General features: G+C 41.5%; 1 protein-coding gene across 2 annotated transcripts in view; it reads left to right on the forward strand.

Annotated features, from left to right (window-relative positions):
* The window catches only part of LOC114548288 (zinc finger protein 385B), a 78,366-nt gene that overhangs the window by 55,025 nt on the left and 5,138 nt on the right, over positions 1–18,203 (forward strand). For both annotated transcript variants that reach the window (XM_028568139.1, XM_028568141.1), the window contains exons 3-7: positions 4,767–4,921; positions 6,135–6,242; positions 10,447–10,630; positions 17,370–17,744; positions 17,824–18,026. In XM_028568139.1, the coding sequence (XP_028423940.1) occupies positions 4,767–4,921; positions 6,135–6,242; positions 10,447–10,630; positions 17,370–17,744; positions 17,824–18,026 (1,025 nt within the window). The remainder of the gene's footprint in view (positions 1–4,766; positions 4,922–6,134; positions 6,243–10,446; positions 10,631–17,369; positions 17,745–17,823; positions 18,027–18,203) is intronic.

Raw genomic sequence — 18,203 nt, forward strand, 5'->3', positions numbered from 1 at the left:
GAAAAATAAAGTGAATACAGATTAGAACGAGCAGGAACTGGTTCGTTTTTAAAATGTGGAATTATTTTTATTGTAGAAAGGATGAAAAATGATATGATCCCCGCTCATTTGACTGTTTGCTAAGCCCCTGCCAAGAGCAAAAGTGTAATGGATTAAATAGGGTGTTTGTCTGCTCTAACCCATAGTCGTTAGCATGTCCAGTTAACTAGCTTACCTACAGTTTAGTTTGGGTAACATTAGCAGCTCTGTTCTGCTCTTTTATGGACTTTGGGATGTTGATATTCAAGCATTTACTATTAACATTAAAGGTGAAAACATACCGTTTAAAAAATACAAACAAATTTATAAGCTAACCAGGCAAAAAAAACACCGCAAGAGTAATGATGTTTCTTTATTTACATGTCTTCTATGTTGGTCATCAACTAGTAAAATGCTTATTTTTGCCATGTTTACATGTAGCTTTAGCCTCATTCTTTTTGCATCATATATGTAGCCATTTTATTTTTTACAAGCTAAAACCATTACGGATAGATGCATAGTTGACTGCATGATATGGTGTCTATAAATATTTTCTGTCTTACAGAATACAAGTATCGTAGTTTTGCTGGGGTTGTCCCCCTTTTATATGAGGTTATTTTCTATCTTAAATGGTTAACTAAATCCCGCTACTCAACTTTTTTTTAAGGTTGTGGGTACAGTCATTGACTTCATGAATTTGAGTTCATTAAGTTCTAAAGTGATGAATGACTATTTATAAAAAACTAATCAAGGCCTTGCTGCTTAACACATTTCCAGCATGATTAGATTAAACTAATATAGCCGCAGCTTTAGTCCATCTTGTCAAAGTTTGCCCTTTCTGGATGCAAATGAGATGGGTAACTTAAAAAGGGACAGTCCCATCAAGCACGTTCCTCTTGTCGCCTGATGTACAAATTCTCTAGATGATGGCAGTTTCTAGTTTGTTCAGCACAAAACACAGTTTATTAAACATCTCGGCCTGCTGTGTTTTTGTGAATATATGCATGGGAGATTAATGAGATCAATTTCAGATTTGTGTAGGAGAGGGAATTAATGTCCCCAAAAGTCATACTGACAGGCAGATTAAGCACATCGGCCTAGCGGAGGGAACAACAGTATCTCATCCGCCAGTGGTTGTCTCTCTTTCACTTTTTCTCATTTCTCGTAACCCTGTCATTTGCTCTCGAGTCAGTGTAATGCAAGTCAATACACTCTATGGGCATCAGTGGTACATGAACGGTCCTGGTGGAGCATTTAAATGAAATTGGAATTCATCAAAAACAAAATCAAATCAGTAAACACATGTTCTGTCTGAATATTTTTGTTTTCCACAGAGATCTTTGGTGCACATTACACATGCAGGATCAAATAAACAGTATAATCAGCTTTAATCATTTCAAATTCTAATCTAAATAATACATGTTGAGTGCCTATAAATCACTGAATAAACAGAATAACAATGCTAAAACAAGATAAGATAACAAGTAATATAATGTATATTTAATAAAGATTAAGATGAAACAACTTGGCTTTATTGGGTTGATTAGGGGTTACCTTTAGCATTGGCTTCCCCCCATTTTTGGATGTTTTTCTGTGATGTTATTCTAACAGATTTGTTTTTTACTCCCGAATTACAGATTATTAAATCAAAATTTCTTCACATGTTAATCATTCCTCACACCTCTTTCTTGGTCTTTCTAACCTGCCTGTAGTCTTTCCTTTTTTTTGGTAGCCAGGACTTGTTTGTTCTTAGGCTTGTATTTTGACTGAGGTGATTCTGGCTGTATTTTTTTGGTCAAAACCGTCTCTTATCTGTAGGGACAGAGATATAACTGCCAATTGCTATTCATGGCTTTGAATCAGATAGAAATTCCCTTTTCTTTGTGTTTGCTGTTCAGTGTTTCAGACAGGCAGTTTCAGTTTGTTCAGTTTTGTGTCTGTCTGGTTTGAGATTGTGACGCAGCGCTGGTCTGAAGTTAATCCCTCACTGGTGTGCTGGAGTTATGTGGTTGGTCGGTCTGTTGACCAGCTGAAGGAATGCATTCTTTTAGTGGTTCATCTTTTTGTGATAGTTCGCTTCCCAGAACATAACATTTCTTGATTATTTTTGGAATACTTTTGAGCCAGATGCCAACAACAGTTGGTCGGTCGGTCCACCACTTTGGTCCAGACTGAAATATCTCAACAGCTATTGGATGGATTGTCATAAATTTGGTACAGACATTAATATCTCCCTCAGGATGAATTGTTGGTGATTCCTTTACTTTCCATCTAGCGCCACCATCAGGTGAACGTTTTGATTTATTCAATACTTTGGTTTATGACTAAATACCTGCAAAACTAATGACTTTCCCATCAGCTGTACATTGTGTTGAGTGCTAATTAGCAATAGTTAGCATGCTAACACACTATAACTAAAATGGTAAACATGTGCTAAACATTAGCATATAAGCATTGTCATTGATAGCAAGTTAGCATGTTGATTACAGTCTCATGTCTGTAGGATCTTAGTCTTGTATAATATTCAAAAAATACATTTTCATATTTCACTTCCAAATTAGGTATTTTGAATCAGATTTAATACAATTTCTGGCAGGCTTTTGCCATACTGACTGCCAGAAAAAAAAGTACCCTAAGGCATTTGTAGCTGCAGGGAAGATAAAAAAATAAATAAAGCTTTGTTACATCCACTACTGCTGCTCTGTTAGTTTTTGCCTAACTTTTTTGACCTAACCACTTTTTGTATGACTCCTAAAATCATTTCCCTCAGCAGTACTGTTCATAACATTTCTTTGAGCATGTTTGAATCTGCAAATGTTGTATTTCTTTTCCCTTTCCCTTCCTCTGTGATGTCTCTCCGTTCTGCTCAGGCTTTAAGAACCATTTTGAATATGGGACCAGATTAGTAAAATCATGCTAATGCTCAAGGACTTTCAAATCTGCCTCATCCCTGGAGATAAGACCTTGAAATCCAGAGGTGAAAGAAGCAGAAAATCAGGGAATATTGCTTTCTTGTTGCTGTGCTTTCTTAGTACTATGAAATAACATCATTAGATTCAAACGTTAAGACTGACTGCAATAACATGCAGTATTTAGAGAAAAAAAAACAATACACTTCGTAATATTTGTGTGCTATGTGCAACAACGGTCTCTTCATATATCTTTCCTAAATCCAAAGTTGGTGAATCGTCTCTCTTCATCTTCCAGTCATCATCTGGTATGTTAATACTTCTGGATTCATCAGTCAAACTTCGCTTGACGTTTTCCGTCCCAGTAGGGCCAAACCTCCACTCCACCCTCAGTAACCACAGATTTTAATCCATACCAAGTCAAGCTTTGTCTTTCAAATGAAAGAAAAACACCTGATATTGTAGGCCTATTGTATGAGAAAACAGCTTCTTGCAACATGTCTGGATTCTCATCCCATTTTATTTTTATTTTACCTTGAGATAGAGAAAATGTTTCTTAAAATGTTAATATGGAGTTTAAAAAAACTAATCTTTTAGTAAAGTTTACTTTTTTATGTAGCTGTGTAAAACAGGTTTTAAAGTCAAATCTTTATTATTGAGACATTCAAGAAAAATGCCTATTCTACCACTATCAGTCCTGCATGCACAAACAACATGAAGGCATACAATGCATTTCTAATTCACAGTTAGGGTTATAATTTCAAATTTCAAGTGCAAAAACTGTTTTTCTTGTACTCAATAAGGCCATGCTTCTAGTGTCATTCCATTTATATTGGGATCTCTATGAAAAACACTTTTTTCTTTAATATTTCAATTTATATTGCTATCTATCAGTATCAATCAATCCTCACCTGTTGTACATTAGACAGAAAAAATGCTTAAAACAACATTCCCCCATAAACTGAATCCTGATCCATTGCTCACTTATATTAGTTTTAACTTGTTTTCTGTCATTTAAACATGACCTTCTAACTTAAAAACCTCAGGATTTTCAACATACAGGCATTACAATAATCTCCATGCTTATGTAAGACACTGTGCATTTCAATTTGAGCCTACTAATGTTTACTTTGGATCTAGACAAAGGTCAGTGCCATGCTGCTCTTTAAAGCATGAGCAGTCTAAAAGCATTTAGGCCAACCAAAATGAAGCGTGATGAGATGAGAGGTCATGTGGAAGCATATTTGCAAAGCAAATTGTGTTTGTGAAATTGCTGTGGGATTCATCAAAACAAGCACTGTAATGTATGCAAGAAGACCGAAAACTGGTGAGCAACAAAAAAAACAAACGTATACGTATAATACATAAAAAATAAATTGTACAGTTTATCAGTCACCTTGGGCCTTGAAACCTCCTTGCAATTCTTTGCTCTTTAAGTTGACTGACCCATTTGCAGGATCTGAGGAAGAACAAAACTACACAATTACACACTAGTGCTGTGATGAAAGGCCAGAGACATTTGTCAAGATAAACTATGGACTTGTAAAGCAGGAAAAGGCCACACAAAGCCTCTCATCATTTATCCCCTTCTATTACTGCAGTCATTAAAGCTTTACTGAGTAAATCATTCACTGTGGGAATGGGTCTTCTTCATCTCATATGCTGTGTGCTAAACTTCTTCTCTTCTCTTTATCCTTGCGAGTGTATACAGTATGGATGTTCAGCTTTGGTGGCCTCAAAAGAAAAATGGTGAAATGTGTGTCTCTCTCCAGATTTGTGTTTAAGATGGAGAATTTTAACAGTGATGTGCTTACTCAAATATGATCATCCCTGCTGTAGGTGCCCTCTCCCAGAGCCAGGTCCACCCACTCTTGGGCTCCCTGTCTCTGCCAGGTCGACCCCTCCAGCCGCAGACTCATGCCCAGCTGGAGCACTTCCTGCCGCTCAGGGTCAACAGCTCCTCGCCGCTCAGCCTCTTCCCCAATTTCAGCACGGTAAGATACCATATCACATTACCACATCAAAACAAACTTAGTCTTAGGGGTTTGTTCCCCTTGTTCCCTGGCAACTCTTTACTAAAAATGCAAAAACGCTAATATATACAGTATGTGTTTGTGTATATATAAGACTGGTATTAAGGTCTGAGATAACAGTTTTTTAATCCTACCCTTAATTTAGTTTAAAAAAAGAAATCTATTAAACGAAAGCTGTGAAGCAGAACTATTAAACTGTACGGCATGTCTTACATACAGTAAACAACTTTATATAACTTGAAATGTGCACGTTGTAGCCATTTAATATAGGAAAATATTAATAGACAAATAAATATAACTTAAATATAAAATATAAAAATACATGATGGAGACATCCCAAATACAACACTTTTCTCTCACACACATAAATGCATGTTTGGAGCGGCAGACTTTCATAATCTACATTTAGCTTTTACGCTGACAATTCAGTAGGAATGCACTAAATCTATCAGGCATGTGGGAAAAAATTCCTGTCTGACCCCTAACGCTAAAAACATCAATCAATCAATCAATCAACTAACACAGCTCCACTGTGTCATAAAAAGTGATCAAACATGTGAATTCAGAACTGTAATTTCTTCTATTTCTTCTGTAAAACTTCTATTCTGAAAATATACACAGCTTGCATTTTTTCTTTTTTTTATGCTGTTAATTTGTCATTTTAATTTTGACCTTTTTGGACTCGATGTTCAAGGCAAACTAATTTCCCTTCACCAAATAACATCACACCGTGCAATATTTCATTAAATCACAGGATGACTCTATTATTATACAATAGATTATATTATTTAATGAAAAGAAAAGACAAGTTCTTCATCATTGACCTAAAAAGGTGCTGGTAGTAGGTTAAATCGTTATTCTGTATATCTGTGCTTATTCTGACCTACTCATCAAAGATAAAAGTTTATGCTACTCATCTGGGAACACAACATGACAACATTTAACGCACAGCGGGTTAAAACATGTCCGAACAGGTGCTGACAGTGACCATCTGTTTCAGAAAAGATGTGTACTTAAGTCATTTAATTGATGGTATAGGAAAACAAAATGTCTTATGGCATTTGTGTTACTTTATGGTTTTAATCACTGCTTTAATGAAATTGCCTGTTTGCTCTACTCTCACAGAAGCAGGACTAACATGTTTATGTATGTCCGTGTGTGTGTGATCTTGTAGATGGACCCAGTGCAGAAGGCTGTGATCAACCACACCTTTGGCGTGGCTCCACCCAAGAAGAAACCCATCATCTCCTGTAACATCTGTCACCTGCGCTTCAACTCCACTGTGAGTCAGACACTCGTTCAATCCTTTCCCCTGATATCACAGAGGGAAAGGTTTGTTTCTTTCCTGATGGACTGGATAGAACAAAAGTTCAATGGATTTCTTGTTCATTCGCTGCAGTAAGGTGGAATAATACCTTTGACCACTCTTATCTGCCTGTTTTCTGCAGAATGTAGTCATTTGTTAAATTACATCAACATGTGGTGCATTTTTATATGATAAAGTGAAGGGTTGTGTTGAATAAACAGTATCTCACTTTACTCACTGTGATACCTGCTGACCCTCTTGATGTTTGCTGTAGGCTTTTCTAAACAATGTTTATAATTGTCTCATGAACTGCCATCTAAAGCTTATTTTTGGATAATTTTTGCAGCCAAGTGCCCACATAGTTGCAGCTCATTTAATATTTGTTGCATTCTATTGGTGTACAATCAATGTTTAAGCAGGCTATGCTTCTCATCAGTCTAATCATTATATTTCTACAGCTTCCATTTTTTTTAATTAACCAATGGGTTCTTAAAAGGAAACCAGTCAGCTAGTTTGGTTGCTTTTTTCCTGCTTATCACACCTTCCTCTTCATATTCATTTGGCTCTGATTCCTATGGAGTTCATTTAAACATATTTGCATTTATATTGTTACGAGGAACCTCGTGGAATGACAATGACTTTTCTTTGTGTGAATTGTGAAACTTAAAGAAGGCAGGACACTGGCGCGAGCACATTTACCCTTACTTCCTCATCTGTCTCTCCCACTCTTTGCTCTGTACTTTTGGACATACAGTGATGCTGTAAAGTAGTTTGTTTTCTAGCTAACAGGATCTCTCCTCCTCCCCTCTGTGTCACCTGCAGCTGAGCTGAGAGTGCTGGTTGACCCAGGAGTTGGATGCCAGGTTACAGGCAGGTACCAGGTCCCAACGGAGCTGCACTGAGCAGCTGGAATTTGCACTTGAAAGAGAAAATTGACTAAAGGAATAGTTAAGAATATGTCAAGTCTTCATATTTTATACTTGATGCTTGTGTGGTACATACAGTAGCTTTAATTTTCACAGTCACTCATATTTATTTTTATTTATTTTTTATATTGCACGCACAGCTTCAGATGCCATTCAATGTTCAACCCAATTATGAATCCGCAGTTTGATACAAACTAGGATCTAAAAAGTTCAACTAAAGTTAACATGATTTCTAACTTGATTTAACAGTAGTCTATCATGCTGAATTGAAGTGGTTAGTAAGATAACATTTTTGGTAAGCATAAATGATGCATATTTCAGTTTGGACCGACAGACCGTCATCACTAGATATACACCACTAACGAGGGTAATGAAAAAATCTAGTCTTTGAAATTGAAAAAAAACTTTATGTTTTAAAGAGGGGATTTTAAACCACATAAACAGAGAGAGAGATGGTTTCCTAAGTTTAATATGAACAGTATGAACATGTGCAGCAGTTACAGTAGGCAAAATATACTGTATGGTGCAGCTATAAGTACAAGTGATGGAAATAGTATGACATTATATACAAAATATACAATATTTAGTTGCTCATAAAATGAAGTGCCTCTACAGTGGAGTGCTTTATTGTACTGAAAATGGAAAGCCGGATCTGTTTGCTCAGTATGAAGACAAAGACGTGTGACTGTGAAAATTATATCTATTGTTCATATTACATAACCGGTGTGCATAAAAAGGAATAGACTTGAATATTTTCTAATTATTCCTTTAAGGCTGCTAAACTCACTGAAAAAAAGCATGAACGATTCAAGCCTAAAGGATCACACATTATCTTATTTTGCTGCCCTTTTTTGTGGAGGACAGTTGTTGCTCACTGTGTATAAAGAGTTTGGGCATCAGTGGTGTGAGAATGCATAAAGCTGCTTGAATCTAGGTCAGCGGAGGCCAAGCTGTCCTGACAGTCTTCTTTAGGTGTCTTTAACTGAGGATCTTTGCCGTCCTGGGACACTTACTGTACATGCTATTCTCTCTTTACGTTACTATGGTGGAACATAGTGAACTCATACTACACTGGCATGCCAGATAATATGGTAGTATGCAGATGGGAGCAGATTCATCCCTCTGACTCAGTTGAAAATCACGCTGAATGGTTAGTGTGCACTGACATTCAACGTAGCCAAAGGGCTCGTTCACCCTTTGCTCAGCCCTGTATCCCCCAGCACACACTTTGACCCACTGTGGTACCCTTTCTGTTTGTGTAGCAGCCCAAGCTTCATCTAAAGTGTTGATAAGGAGACTCGTACCCCACCACTCTATGCACACAGTCACTGAAGATCACCTCTACACACTGAGCACAAAGCACTGTACTGTGTACAGCCTGTGCCTGGGAAACTGGATAATTTGAGCAATGACAAATTATCTAACAGCCTTGTGTGAAGCTAGATACCTAAAGTCTTGTTACACTGTTCCAAACTCAGACTACCTGTTTATACTAGTGCACTTGTGTCTATTATATACCAAAAGGCACTAGTGTTGCAAACGTGTGCTTTAAAGGATGATGCTGGTTATGTTCGCATGAAAAGAACAAAACCGACAATGCCTTAGTCCGTCCAGTTTCCCTTCCTTGTCTGTGGTACTTAAGCCAATTCATTCCTATGTAAATATAAAAAAATGTGTCACAAATACTACATATAGTTTGTCCTCACCTTCCGCTTTCTTGGTGTTGGCATTCTAAACGATTCAGGAAACGAAATATTTGAGTAAAGTTCTCATTGCACACTCAACAGCCATTTTAATTCCAGAGCTACCAAAACCAGTTCCTTCCTGAGGCTATTTTGCAGCGGCACTGTACCTGCGTCCGGCGCTTAGCGCTGCCCAAGACAATTGTGATTGGTTGGAAGAAATGCCAAAAAACCAGAGCACGTTTTTCTCCTATGCTGCAATGTTGTGTGGACTAACCAGACCCTCCTGCGCAGCGCTGTGGAGGAAGGTCTGGCAATGCGAGACTAGGCTTTGGCTACTCAGGCTATACTTGTTAGTAAGATCGATTCATTGTTGGCTTTTCATGGGATTTGTTGACAATAACAAAAATATAGAATATCACCAGACCTATCCTTTATGACTTCTGCTTGTCTTTTTAAAGATTATCTTTTGGGCTTTAATTGAAAGTACAGCTTGAAGACAAGAAAGGGGGGAGAAAGAGGGGGGACAACATGCAGCAAAGGGCCTTGGTTTGGACTAGAACCCCGACCACTGTCTATATAGAGAGCACACTCTACTGGGTGAGCTAGAGGTCTTCCTGACTTCTGCTTGTTTTGTACACTTGATTTCATGTATAGTTTTCTCAAATTGATGAAGGTATTTGAACTTTCCACCTTCCAGGAGTAGGTTATAGGACTTTCTTACAGGAGAAAAATAGAGTATTGAATGTAATACAACAATACAGTATTGAGAAACAAAACAAATAAGAAACAAAACAATTAACAAAATGCTTTACTGTATTGCTGTTTGTTTCCTAGAGCTAAGTAGAGCATATCAAATGTATAGATTTGCTGTACTGTATGGAGATATTATGGATTACCAGATAAATGTGTTTTGCTTCAGTTGCTTTGCTTCATTGTTGGTGCACTTCTACTCGCTGGATCTACCTCTGTAGAGCACATCTTGCTTTATAGAGAGCCATCCACAGCCATTTCGGGATCCAAATCTGCATGCATCTGTTGTCGCACTGCCACAAACATGTTTTCTCTCACAGAGGAAGGCACAGGGGTCATTTTGTGCTGCAAAATATCGGACATGGGCCATTTTGTGTCACAACGAATCAGTGGAAAGATGAGCCAGTGAGCTCAGAGGATGGTCATGAGATGCCATGAGTCCAACTGATGCTCATTTGTGCACAACCGTGACGATGATGATGATCAAAATGGCAATGTGACTCTTCCTCTGAGTCAAATGCTTAATCACATAATTTTTCCCTAACTCCATGGAAGCATGTGAAGCCAAAGAGATGGAACAGATGGAAATAATACAGTTTACTGATTTCACGCTGCCCTTCATTAATTTAATCATGTCAGTGATTCTTTTCATTTACTGTACTCTGACTTAGTCCTCTGTGTGTGTGTGTGTGTGTGTGTGTGTGTGTGTGTGTGTGTGTGTGTGTGTGTGTGTGTGTGTGTGTGTGTGTGTGTGTGTGTGTGTGTGTGTGTGTGTGTGTGTGTGTGTGTGTGTGTGTGTGTGTGGTGTGTGATGGTCAGACCCAGGCGGAAGCCCACTACAAAGGTCACAAACATGCTCGCAAGCTGAAGGCCTTGGAGACCCAGAGGAACCGGCAGAAGAACGGACACAGTCCATCCACAACAGGAAAAGACGGAGAGCGAGGGAGGGGGGTGATGGGAGGAGGAACGGTGTCCACAGTCTCACATTTGAAAGACATAACAGGTAGAAATCTTTCTTTTTTTAAAGGCACCCGTCTCTCTATCCTCTGAGTAATGAGTGGTAATTGGAGAGACGTAAGCACCAAGGCTTGGGTAGCTGCCACTCAGCTGGCTAATTACCAGTTATTACCTGCCCTGCTATCATTGGCTCTGTCAGATAGGTAATTACTCCCATCAAGCAAAGACAGGAAGCCTTCAAGCAACTGTGAAGGGATGCTATCCAAAGAGAGATTTAGTTGTGTTACTTTCTTTGAGTTTGATTTTGGTTGCAAATCAACAGTGGCTCAACACAACTCCCACGTACAGTTCCTTGTTCCTATTATGAAGTGTGTGGTCACTTTGCTAATGGACATGTCAAAGGGAGTAGAAAATTATGGAAAAGAGCCCAGAAGTATGAGTTTTGTGTGCCTACATGTTTTTTATGTCAAAGTCAGGCTAAACAGCGATAGGCGAGGAGGCCTATGTAATGTCAGTCAAACAGAATAGCACAGAAATGTAAGCAAATATCTCTCTTAATGCAAAATTACTTTTAAAGATTCACTTTAGTTTAGATGATGAAATTTACATGTTGGTAGTAGGTAATTAGGTAATGTGAGAAGTAGAGTTTTGAGTAATTCCTCCGTCAGTCAATAAAGGGAAATAAGCAGGCCTTTAATCTACGAGGACTAGGAAGTAAGGCTGCAAATAATGGAGGAAAAAAATTGTGATGTCTTCAAATGTTGTGCAAATCCTCACAGCTGAAACCAGCAAATATTTGTCTTTTTATTTTTGATGAACACACCCAAATGATTAATCGATTAGGAAAGTTTTTGCCAATTCAAATAATCAAGTAATAGTTTCAGCTCGAAAGATAAGCCAAGTTTAAAAATAGCTTTGCGAGTTACTTTGATGCCCACCGCAGAGAGAAGAAGAAGTGCAACAATAGTGCATTCCAAGTAGATGAGGCATCTTGAGGCCAGGTGTGGGCATTTTGGTGAAAATTGGGTCATTGAAGTTATACTGAGAATAAATGTCTGAGGACCCAGCCCCTCGGATCTGAAGTATAAACTGAGGGCCATCTAATGTATATTGCAGTTTATCAACCCCTTTGTGCATGGTGTACTGCACAAAAATGAAGATGTGCTCGAATATGCCCTCACTTCCTTGCGCACATGACCTAACTTTTACTTGCCGCTGTAATTGTGTCAAAAAAACACTGTAAAAACTGCCATGTGTAATTTTCTATTGTAGGTGTAAACTGCAATTTAGCTTATTAATATCCCCCCAAAACTGCACTTTGAGTCCCATTTAAAAAAAAAAAAAAATTGGTAGCTACTACCCTTGATCCTTTTCATATTCTTAATGTTATAGCTATTAGTTCTTCTGTGGAAGTAAATCTGTTTCATCGGATTTTGAAATTAAAAGCCATTTGAATTTCTAGCACTAAATATTTATGCATTCAAATTATGTATGTGATTTTTTTTGCCTCTGAATTTTACTCTTCAAATTTGAACACTGAATTTTAAACATTACATTTTGCAGCTGAATTTGGGCTGTTGAATTTGAGGAACCGTCACCTTATCGTGGTGGAGAGGTTTGTGTGTCTCTGTGAACCTGAGGGCTGTGTTGTCTGGAGCTTTGTGCTCCTGGTAGGGTCTCCCAAGGCAAAGTGGTCTCAGGTGAGGGGCCAGACAAAGAATGGTTCAAAAACCCCAATGAAAAAGCTAAGCAGAGATGGAGTGACCCTGCCCGGAGGAAGCCCGGGGCCCCCGTCTGGAGCCAGGCCCAGACGGTGGGCTCGTCGGCGAGCGCCTGGTGGCCGGGTTTGCCACGGAGCCCGGCCGGGCACAGCCCGAACAAGCTACGTGGCAACTCCCTCTCCATCCCATGGGCCCACCACCTGTGGGAGGAACCGTTGGGGTCGGGTGCGATGCCACATGGGTGGCAGTGAAGGTCAGGGGCCTCGACGGACCAGACCCGGGCAGCAGACGCTGGCTCTGGGGACGTGGAACGTCACCTCTCTGTGGGGGAAGGAGCCGGAACTGGTGCGGGAGGTGGAGCGCTACCGGTTAGATCTGGTGGGGCTTACCTCTACGCACAGTCTTGGTTCTGGAACCATACTCCTGGATAGGGGTTGGACTCTTTTCTTCTCCGGAGTTGCCCAGGGTGTGAGGCGCCGGGCGGGTGTGGGGATACTCACAAGCCCCCGGCTGAGCGCCGCTGTGTTGGAGTTTACCCGGTGGACGAGAGGGTCGCCTCCCTACGCCTGCGGGTTGTGGGGGGGAAAACTCTGACTGTTGTTTGTGCATATGCACCAAACAGGAGTTCGGAGTATTCGGCCTTCTTGAGACCTTGACTGGAGTCCTGCATGGGGCTCCAGTGGGGACTCCATTGTTCTGCTGGGGGACTTCAACGCACACGTGGGCAATGATGGAGACACCTGGAGAGGCGTGATTGGGAGGAACGCCCTCCCTGATCTAAACCAGAGTGGTTGTTTGTTGTTGGACTTCTGTGCTAGTCATGGATTGTCTATAACCAACACCTTGTTCGAACATATGGATGCTCATAAGTGTACCTGGTACCAGAGCACCCTAGGCCGAAGGTCAATGATCGATTTCATAATCGTTTCATCTGATCTGAGGCCGTATGTTTTGGACACTCGGGTGAAGAGAGGGGCAGAGCTGTCAACCGATCACCATCTGGTGGTGAGTTGGGTCAGAGGGTGGGGGAAGACTCTGGACAGACCTGGTAAGCCCAAACGTGTAGTGCGGGTAAATTGGGAACGTCTGGAGGAGGCCCCTGTCCAACAGACTTTCAACTCACACCTCCGGCGGAGCTTTTCGTGCATCCCTGTGGAGGCTGGGGGCATTGAACCCGAGTGGACAATGTTCAAAGTTTCCATTGCTGAAGCTGCAGCGAGGAGCTGTGGTCTTAGGGTCTTAGGTGCCTCAAGGGGCGGTAACCCACGAACACCGTGGTGGACAACGGTGGTCAGGGAAGCCGTCCGACTGAAGAAGGAGTCTTTCCGGGATATGTTATCCCGGAGGACTCCGGAGGCAGTTGCAGGGTACCGACGGGCCCGAAGGGCTGCAGCCTCTGCCGTGAAAGAGGCAAAGCAGCGGGTGTGGGAGAAGTTTGGAGAAGACATGGAGAAGGACTTTCGGTCGGCACCAAAGTGCTTCTGGAAAACTGTTCGCCACCTCAGGAGGGGGAGGGGAACCATCCAAGCTGTGTACAGTAAGGATGGGACACTGTTGACCTCAACTGAGGAGGTAATAGGGCGGTGGAAGGAGCACTTTGAGGAACTCCTGAATCCGACTAATACGCCCTCTATGTTAGAGGCAGAGCTGGAGGATAATGGGGATTGTCGCCGATTTCCCAGGCGGAAGTCACTGATGTAGTCAAACAACTACACAGTGGCAAAGCCCCGGGATTGATGAGATCCGTCCAGAAATGCTCAAGGCTCTGGGTGTGGAGGGGCTGTCCTGGTTGACACGCCTTTTCAACATTGCGTGGAAGTCTGGGACGGTGCCAAAGGAGTGGCAGACTGGGGTGGTGGTTCCCCTTTAAAAAGGGGGACCAGAGGGTGTGTGCCAATTATAGGGGTATCACACTTCTCAGCCTCCCTGGTAAAGTCTACTCCAAGGTGCTGGAAAGGAGGGTTCGCCAATAGTCGAACCTCGGGTTGAGGAGGAACAATGCGGATTCCGTCCTGGTCGTGGAACAACGGACCAGCTCTTCACTCTCGCAAGGATCCTGGAGGGAGCCTGGGAGTATGCCCAACCGGTCTACATGTGTTTTGTGGATTTGGAGAAGGCGTATGACCGGGTCCCCGGGAGATACTGTGGGAGGTGCTGCGGGAGTATGGGGTGAGGGGTCTTCTCAGGGCCATCCAATCTCTGTACAACCAAAGCGAGAGCTGTGTCCGGGTTCTCGGTAGTAAGTCGGACTCTTTTCAGGTGAGGGTTGGCCTCCGCCAGGGCTGCGCTTTGTCACCAATCCTGTTTGTAGTATTTATGGACAGGATATCGAGGCGTAGTCGGGGTGGGGAGGGGTTGCAGTTTGGTGGGGGCTGGGGATCTCATCGCTGCTCTTTGCAGATGATGTGGTCCTGATGGCATCATCGGCCTGCGACCTTCAGCACTCACTGGATCGGTTCGCAACCGAGTGTGAAGCGGTTGGGATGAGGATCAGCACCTCTAAATCTGAGGCCATGGTTCTCAGCAGGAAACCGATGGAATGCCTTCTCCAGGTAGGGAATGAGTCCTTACCCCAAGTGAAGGAGTTCAAGTACCTTGGGGTTGTGTTCGCGAGTGAGGGGACAATGGAGCGGGAGATTGGTCGGAGAATCGGCGCAGCGGGTGCGGTATTGCATTCAATCTATCGCACCGTTGTGACGAAAAAAGAGAGCTTAGCCAGAAGGCAAAGCTCTCGATCTACCGGTCAGTTTTCGCCCTACCCTCACCTATGGTCATGAAGGCTGGGTCATGACCGAAAGAACGAGATCCAGGGTACAAGCGGCTGAAATGGGTTTCCTCAGGAGGGTGGCTGGCGTCTCCCTTAGAGATAGGGTGAGAAGCTCAGTCATCCGTGAGGAGCTCGGAGAGCCGCTGCTCCTTTGCGTCGAAAGGAGCCAGTTGAGGTGGTTCGGGCATCTGGTAAGGATGCCCCTGGGCGCCTCCCTAGGGAGGTGTTCCAGGCACGTCCCAGCTGGGAGGAGGCCTCGGGAAGACCCAGGACTAGGTGGAGGGATTATATCTCCAACCTGGCCTGGGAACGCCGATCCCCAGTCGGAGCTGGTTAATGTTGCTCGGGAAAGGGAAGTTTGGGGTCCCCTGCTGGAGCTGCTCCCCCCGCGACCCGACACCGGATAAGCGGACGAAGATGGATGGATGGAATTTGAGGAAGTTGAAAATATATTAGTTGTAGTATTAGTATATTACATTGTATTTTGCATCTGAATTTGGTATATTGAATTTTTTTATGTTGTATTTTCGATTCTGAATTTATTAAATTAGAAAAATAAAAGTGAGAATTGTTGAAAATGTGAAGGGTAAAATTTAGAGGCAAAAAAATCAGATACATAATTTCAATGCATAAATATTCAGTGCTAGAAATTCAATGGCTTTTTAATTTCAAAGTCCAATGAAACAGATGTACTTCCATATTCTTCTGCAACATTGCCTACACAAGTGATGCTCTAAGATTAACAACTTGGCGTTTTTTTTACTCACGCCGCTTCTCATTCTGCCTGACTAAAAAAATACCACCATCTTCCTTTCAATACTCTGGATAGCTTTCCTTTTCATGTTTGCTAATCCCCCTCCCATTTTCTTCCAGCACCTATCTATTTCCTTGAAACCACACAATGATTAGCCTGTTACATTCAGCGGTTGCCATGGTTTTTGATTGATGGTGAAAGAGGGAGCTGCAGCAGAGGGAGCGACAGTTGACAAAGAGAGAGAGGAAAATTGATTGAGATGGCAGAAAAAAGAGGAAAAAGAGGAAAAAGATACTAAAATCAAAGAGAGATGATGAGAGAAGTAAGTAGGTGAGGAGAAGTAAAAGTGTAACAAGGTTATATTAAAGAAACAGAACAAAGAAAAAATGGCAGGTCGGCTGCACAAAAAGACTGATAAGAACAAGAAGGAACAAGGGGATTGCATCAGTCAAGAAGATATATTCATATACCTTGATCGTGTATAATTCATGTATTGTTGTGGTATTATAAAACCTCATGAGTGCATCTTCTCTCGCTCATATTGCAGATGGCACATCCAGTGTTGGTAGCTAAATTGAACCAGCGCAATTCTTACATTTTCAATCCAACACAACTTTATTTATATCAGTACAGGCTATTGTATGCTGCAGCTCTCCATCCAGATGAACAGGTGTATTAATAATCACAAAGCTAAGAAAACAAACAATCAAATGATATAAGCTTCATGAGCAGTATATAAACATGTAATACATACATTATAACACTATAATGGAATTGTAAGCACATATAAGTGTTGATTAATGTTTTTTTCAACAACTAAAACTCTTCCTGTGGGCACTCATAAGTGGGGGCTGGATTATGAACGGACTGTGAATGACATTAAAGTAAAACATATAACACAAAATATGTCTTCCTCTGAAAAGTTATAATTGTTGACAAATACTGTATATTATAACACAAACAAAAATAAACACATAGGTGTGTTTATATATACTAATACAATTACATTATAGTGTGTCATAAACCATTTTGTAAATGTTTATGTATGTCTATGTACTTTTTAATGCTAACTAGGGGGATGTGTAGTGTTACCAAAAAGCGTTCAGAAAATGCTCATTTCTTGTCTGACTTCTCAAACTGGATACAATTGAAGTAGCTATAATAAATAATTGTATTCTGAGCACCAATTGTTATCATTGTTATTATGTACCAATCTAAATTATTGTAACATTCACATTAACAAATGTTTACCCTTATCCGGATTAAGGACCAAGACAAGGGTTGGTAGCTCACCTGGTAGAGCAGGCGGCCATATATAGAGGTTCACTCCTCGACGCCGAAGCCGCGGGTTTGACTACGACCTGCAGCCCTTTGCTGCATGTCATTCCCCCTCTTTCTCTCCCCTTTCATGTCTAAGCTGTCTTATAAAAAAGGTCTAAAATGCCCAACAAATAAATAAAAATACCAAGACAAATATTATATTGCTATACCAAGTGTAAATGGGCTCATAGTGCAACTTCTATGTTTATTTATCTGTCCACAGGCCCAAGTACTTCTTCCCAACCTGCACAGCAGCAACCAGAAAGCAGCCAGGAATGCTCGCTGGCACACACTCTGTCCTCACAGCCTTCATCCACAGACTCCTCCTCACTTCGCTCTCCTCAGCTGTCCCCACTAATCTCCCCTGGCTCTCAGCTTTCCGATATACCTTCAGACAGTCCAACGGTGGAAGGGTGCAGCCCGGCCACCGGTTCAGCCCCACACTCTGACCCTCAGGGGAGCTCCACGGGAGGTGAGGAGAAGGAGGTGGTGAAGGTGGAAGAGGTTAAAGAGGCCAAGAGCAACAAAAAAACTCTTCAATGTCCTACGTGCAAAGTGACGGTCAATTCCAGCTCCCAGTTGGAGGCTCACTGTAGTGGTATGTTGTACAATACTACTGATATTATGTTGGTTAGTTTAGGATTCTGATATTCCTCCTCTTTATTTGGCTGAATCAGGCTCAAAGCACAAACAGATGATTGATGGTCACAACAGCAGCCAGTCACAACGCAGGGTCAAGATGACATCATCGCCCAGGCCAACCAGCCGAATTAAGCAGCGAATGAGCAGCAAGACCAGAGCGGTTATGGGTGTATCTAGCCAGCCCTTTCACTGTGAAATGTGTCGGGTGTCTGTCAACTCAGAGACACAGCTGAAGCAGGTATGTGGGTTTATCCTGATATAATAAATGTGACTGACTTTACTCTTGTATAAACCCCTGACCACAGTATAAAAACAAAAAATATGGAATCCCTAACCTTTGTGTTCTCAAGGAAAACTACCCAGTTTGTTGGCTCTTTGGTTTGTTAGAGCTTAAAACTTACTTTATATTGTTGTC

This window comes from Perca flavescens, chromosome 21 (assembly GCF_004354835.1).
Source record: "Perca flavescens isolate YP-PL-M2 chromosome 21, PFLA_1.0, whole genome shotgun sequence".
In the NCBI taxonomy this organism is placed as follows: Eukaryota; Metazoa; Chordata; class Actinopteri; order Perciformes; family Percidae; genus Perca; species Perca flavescens.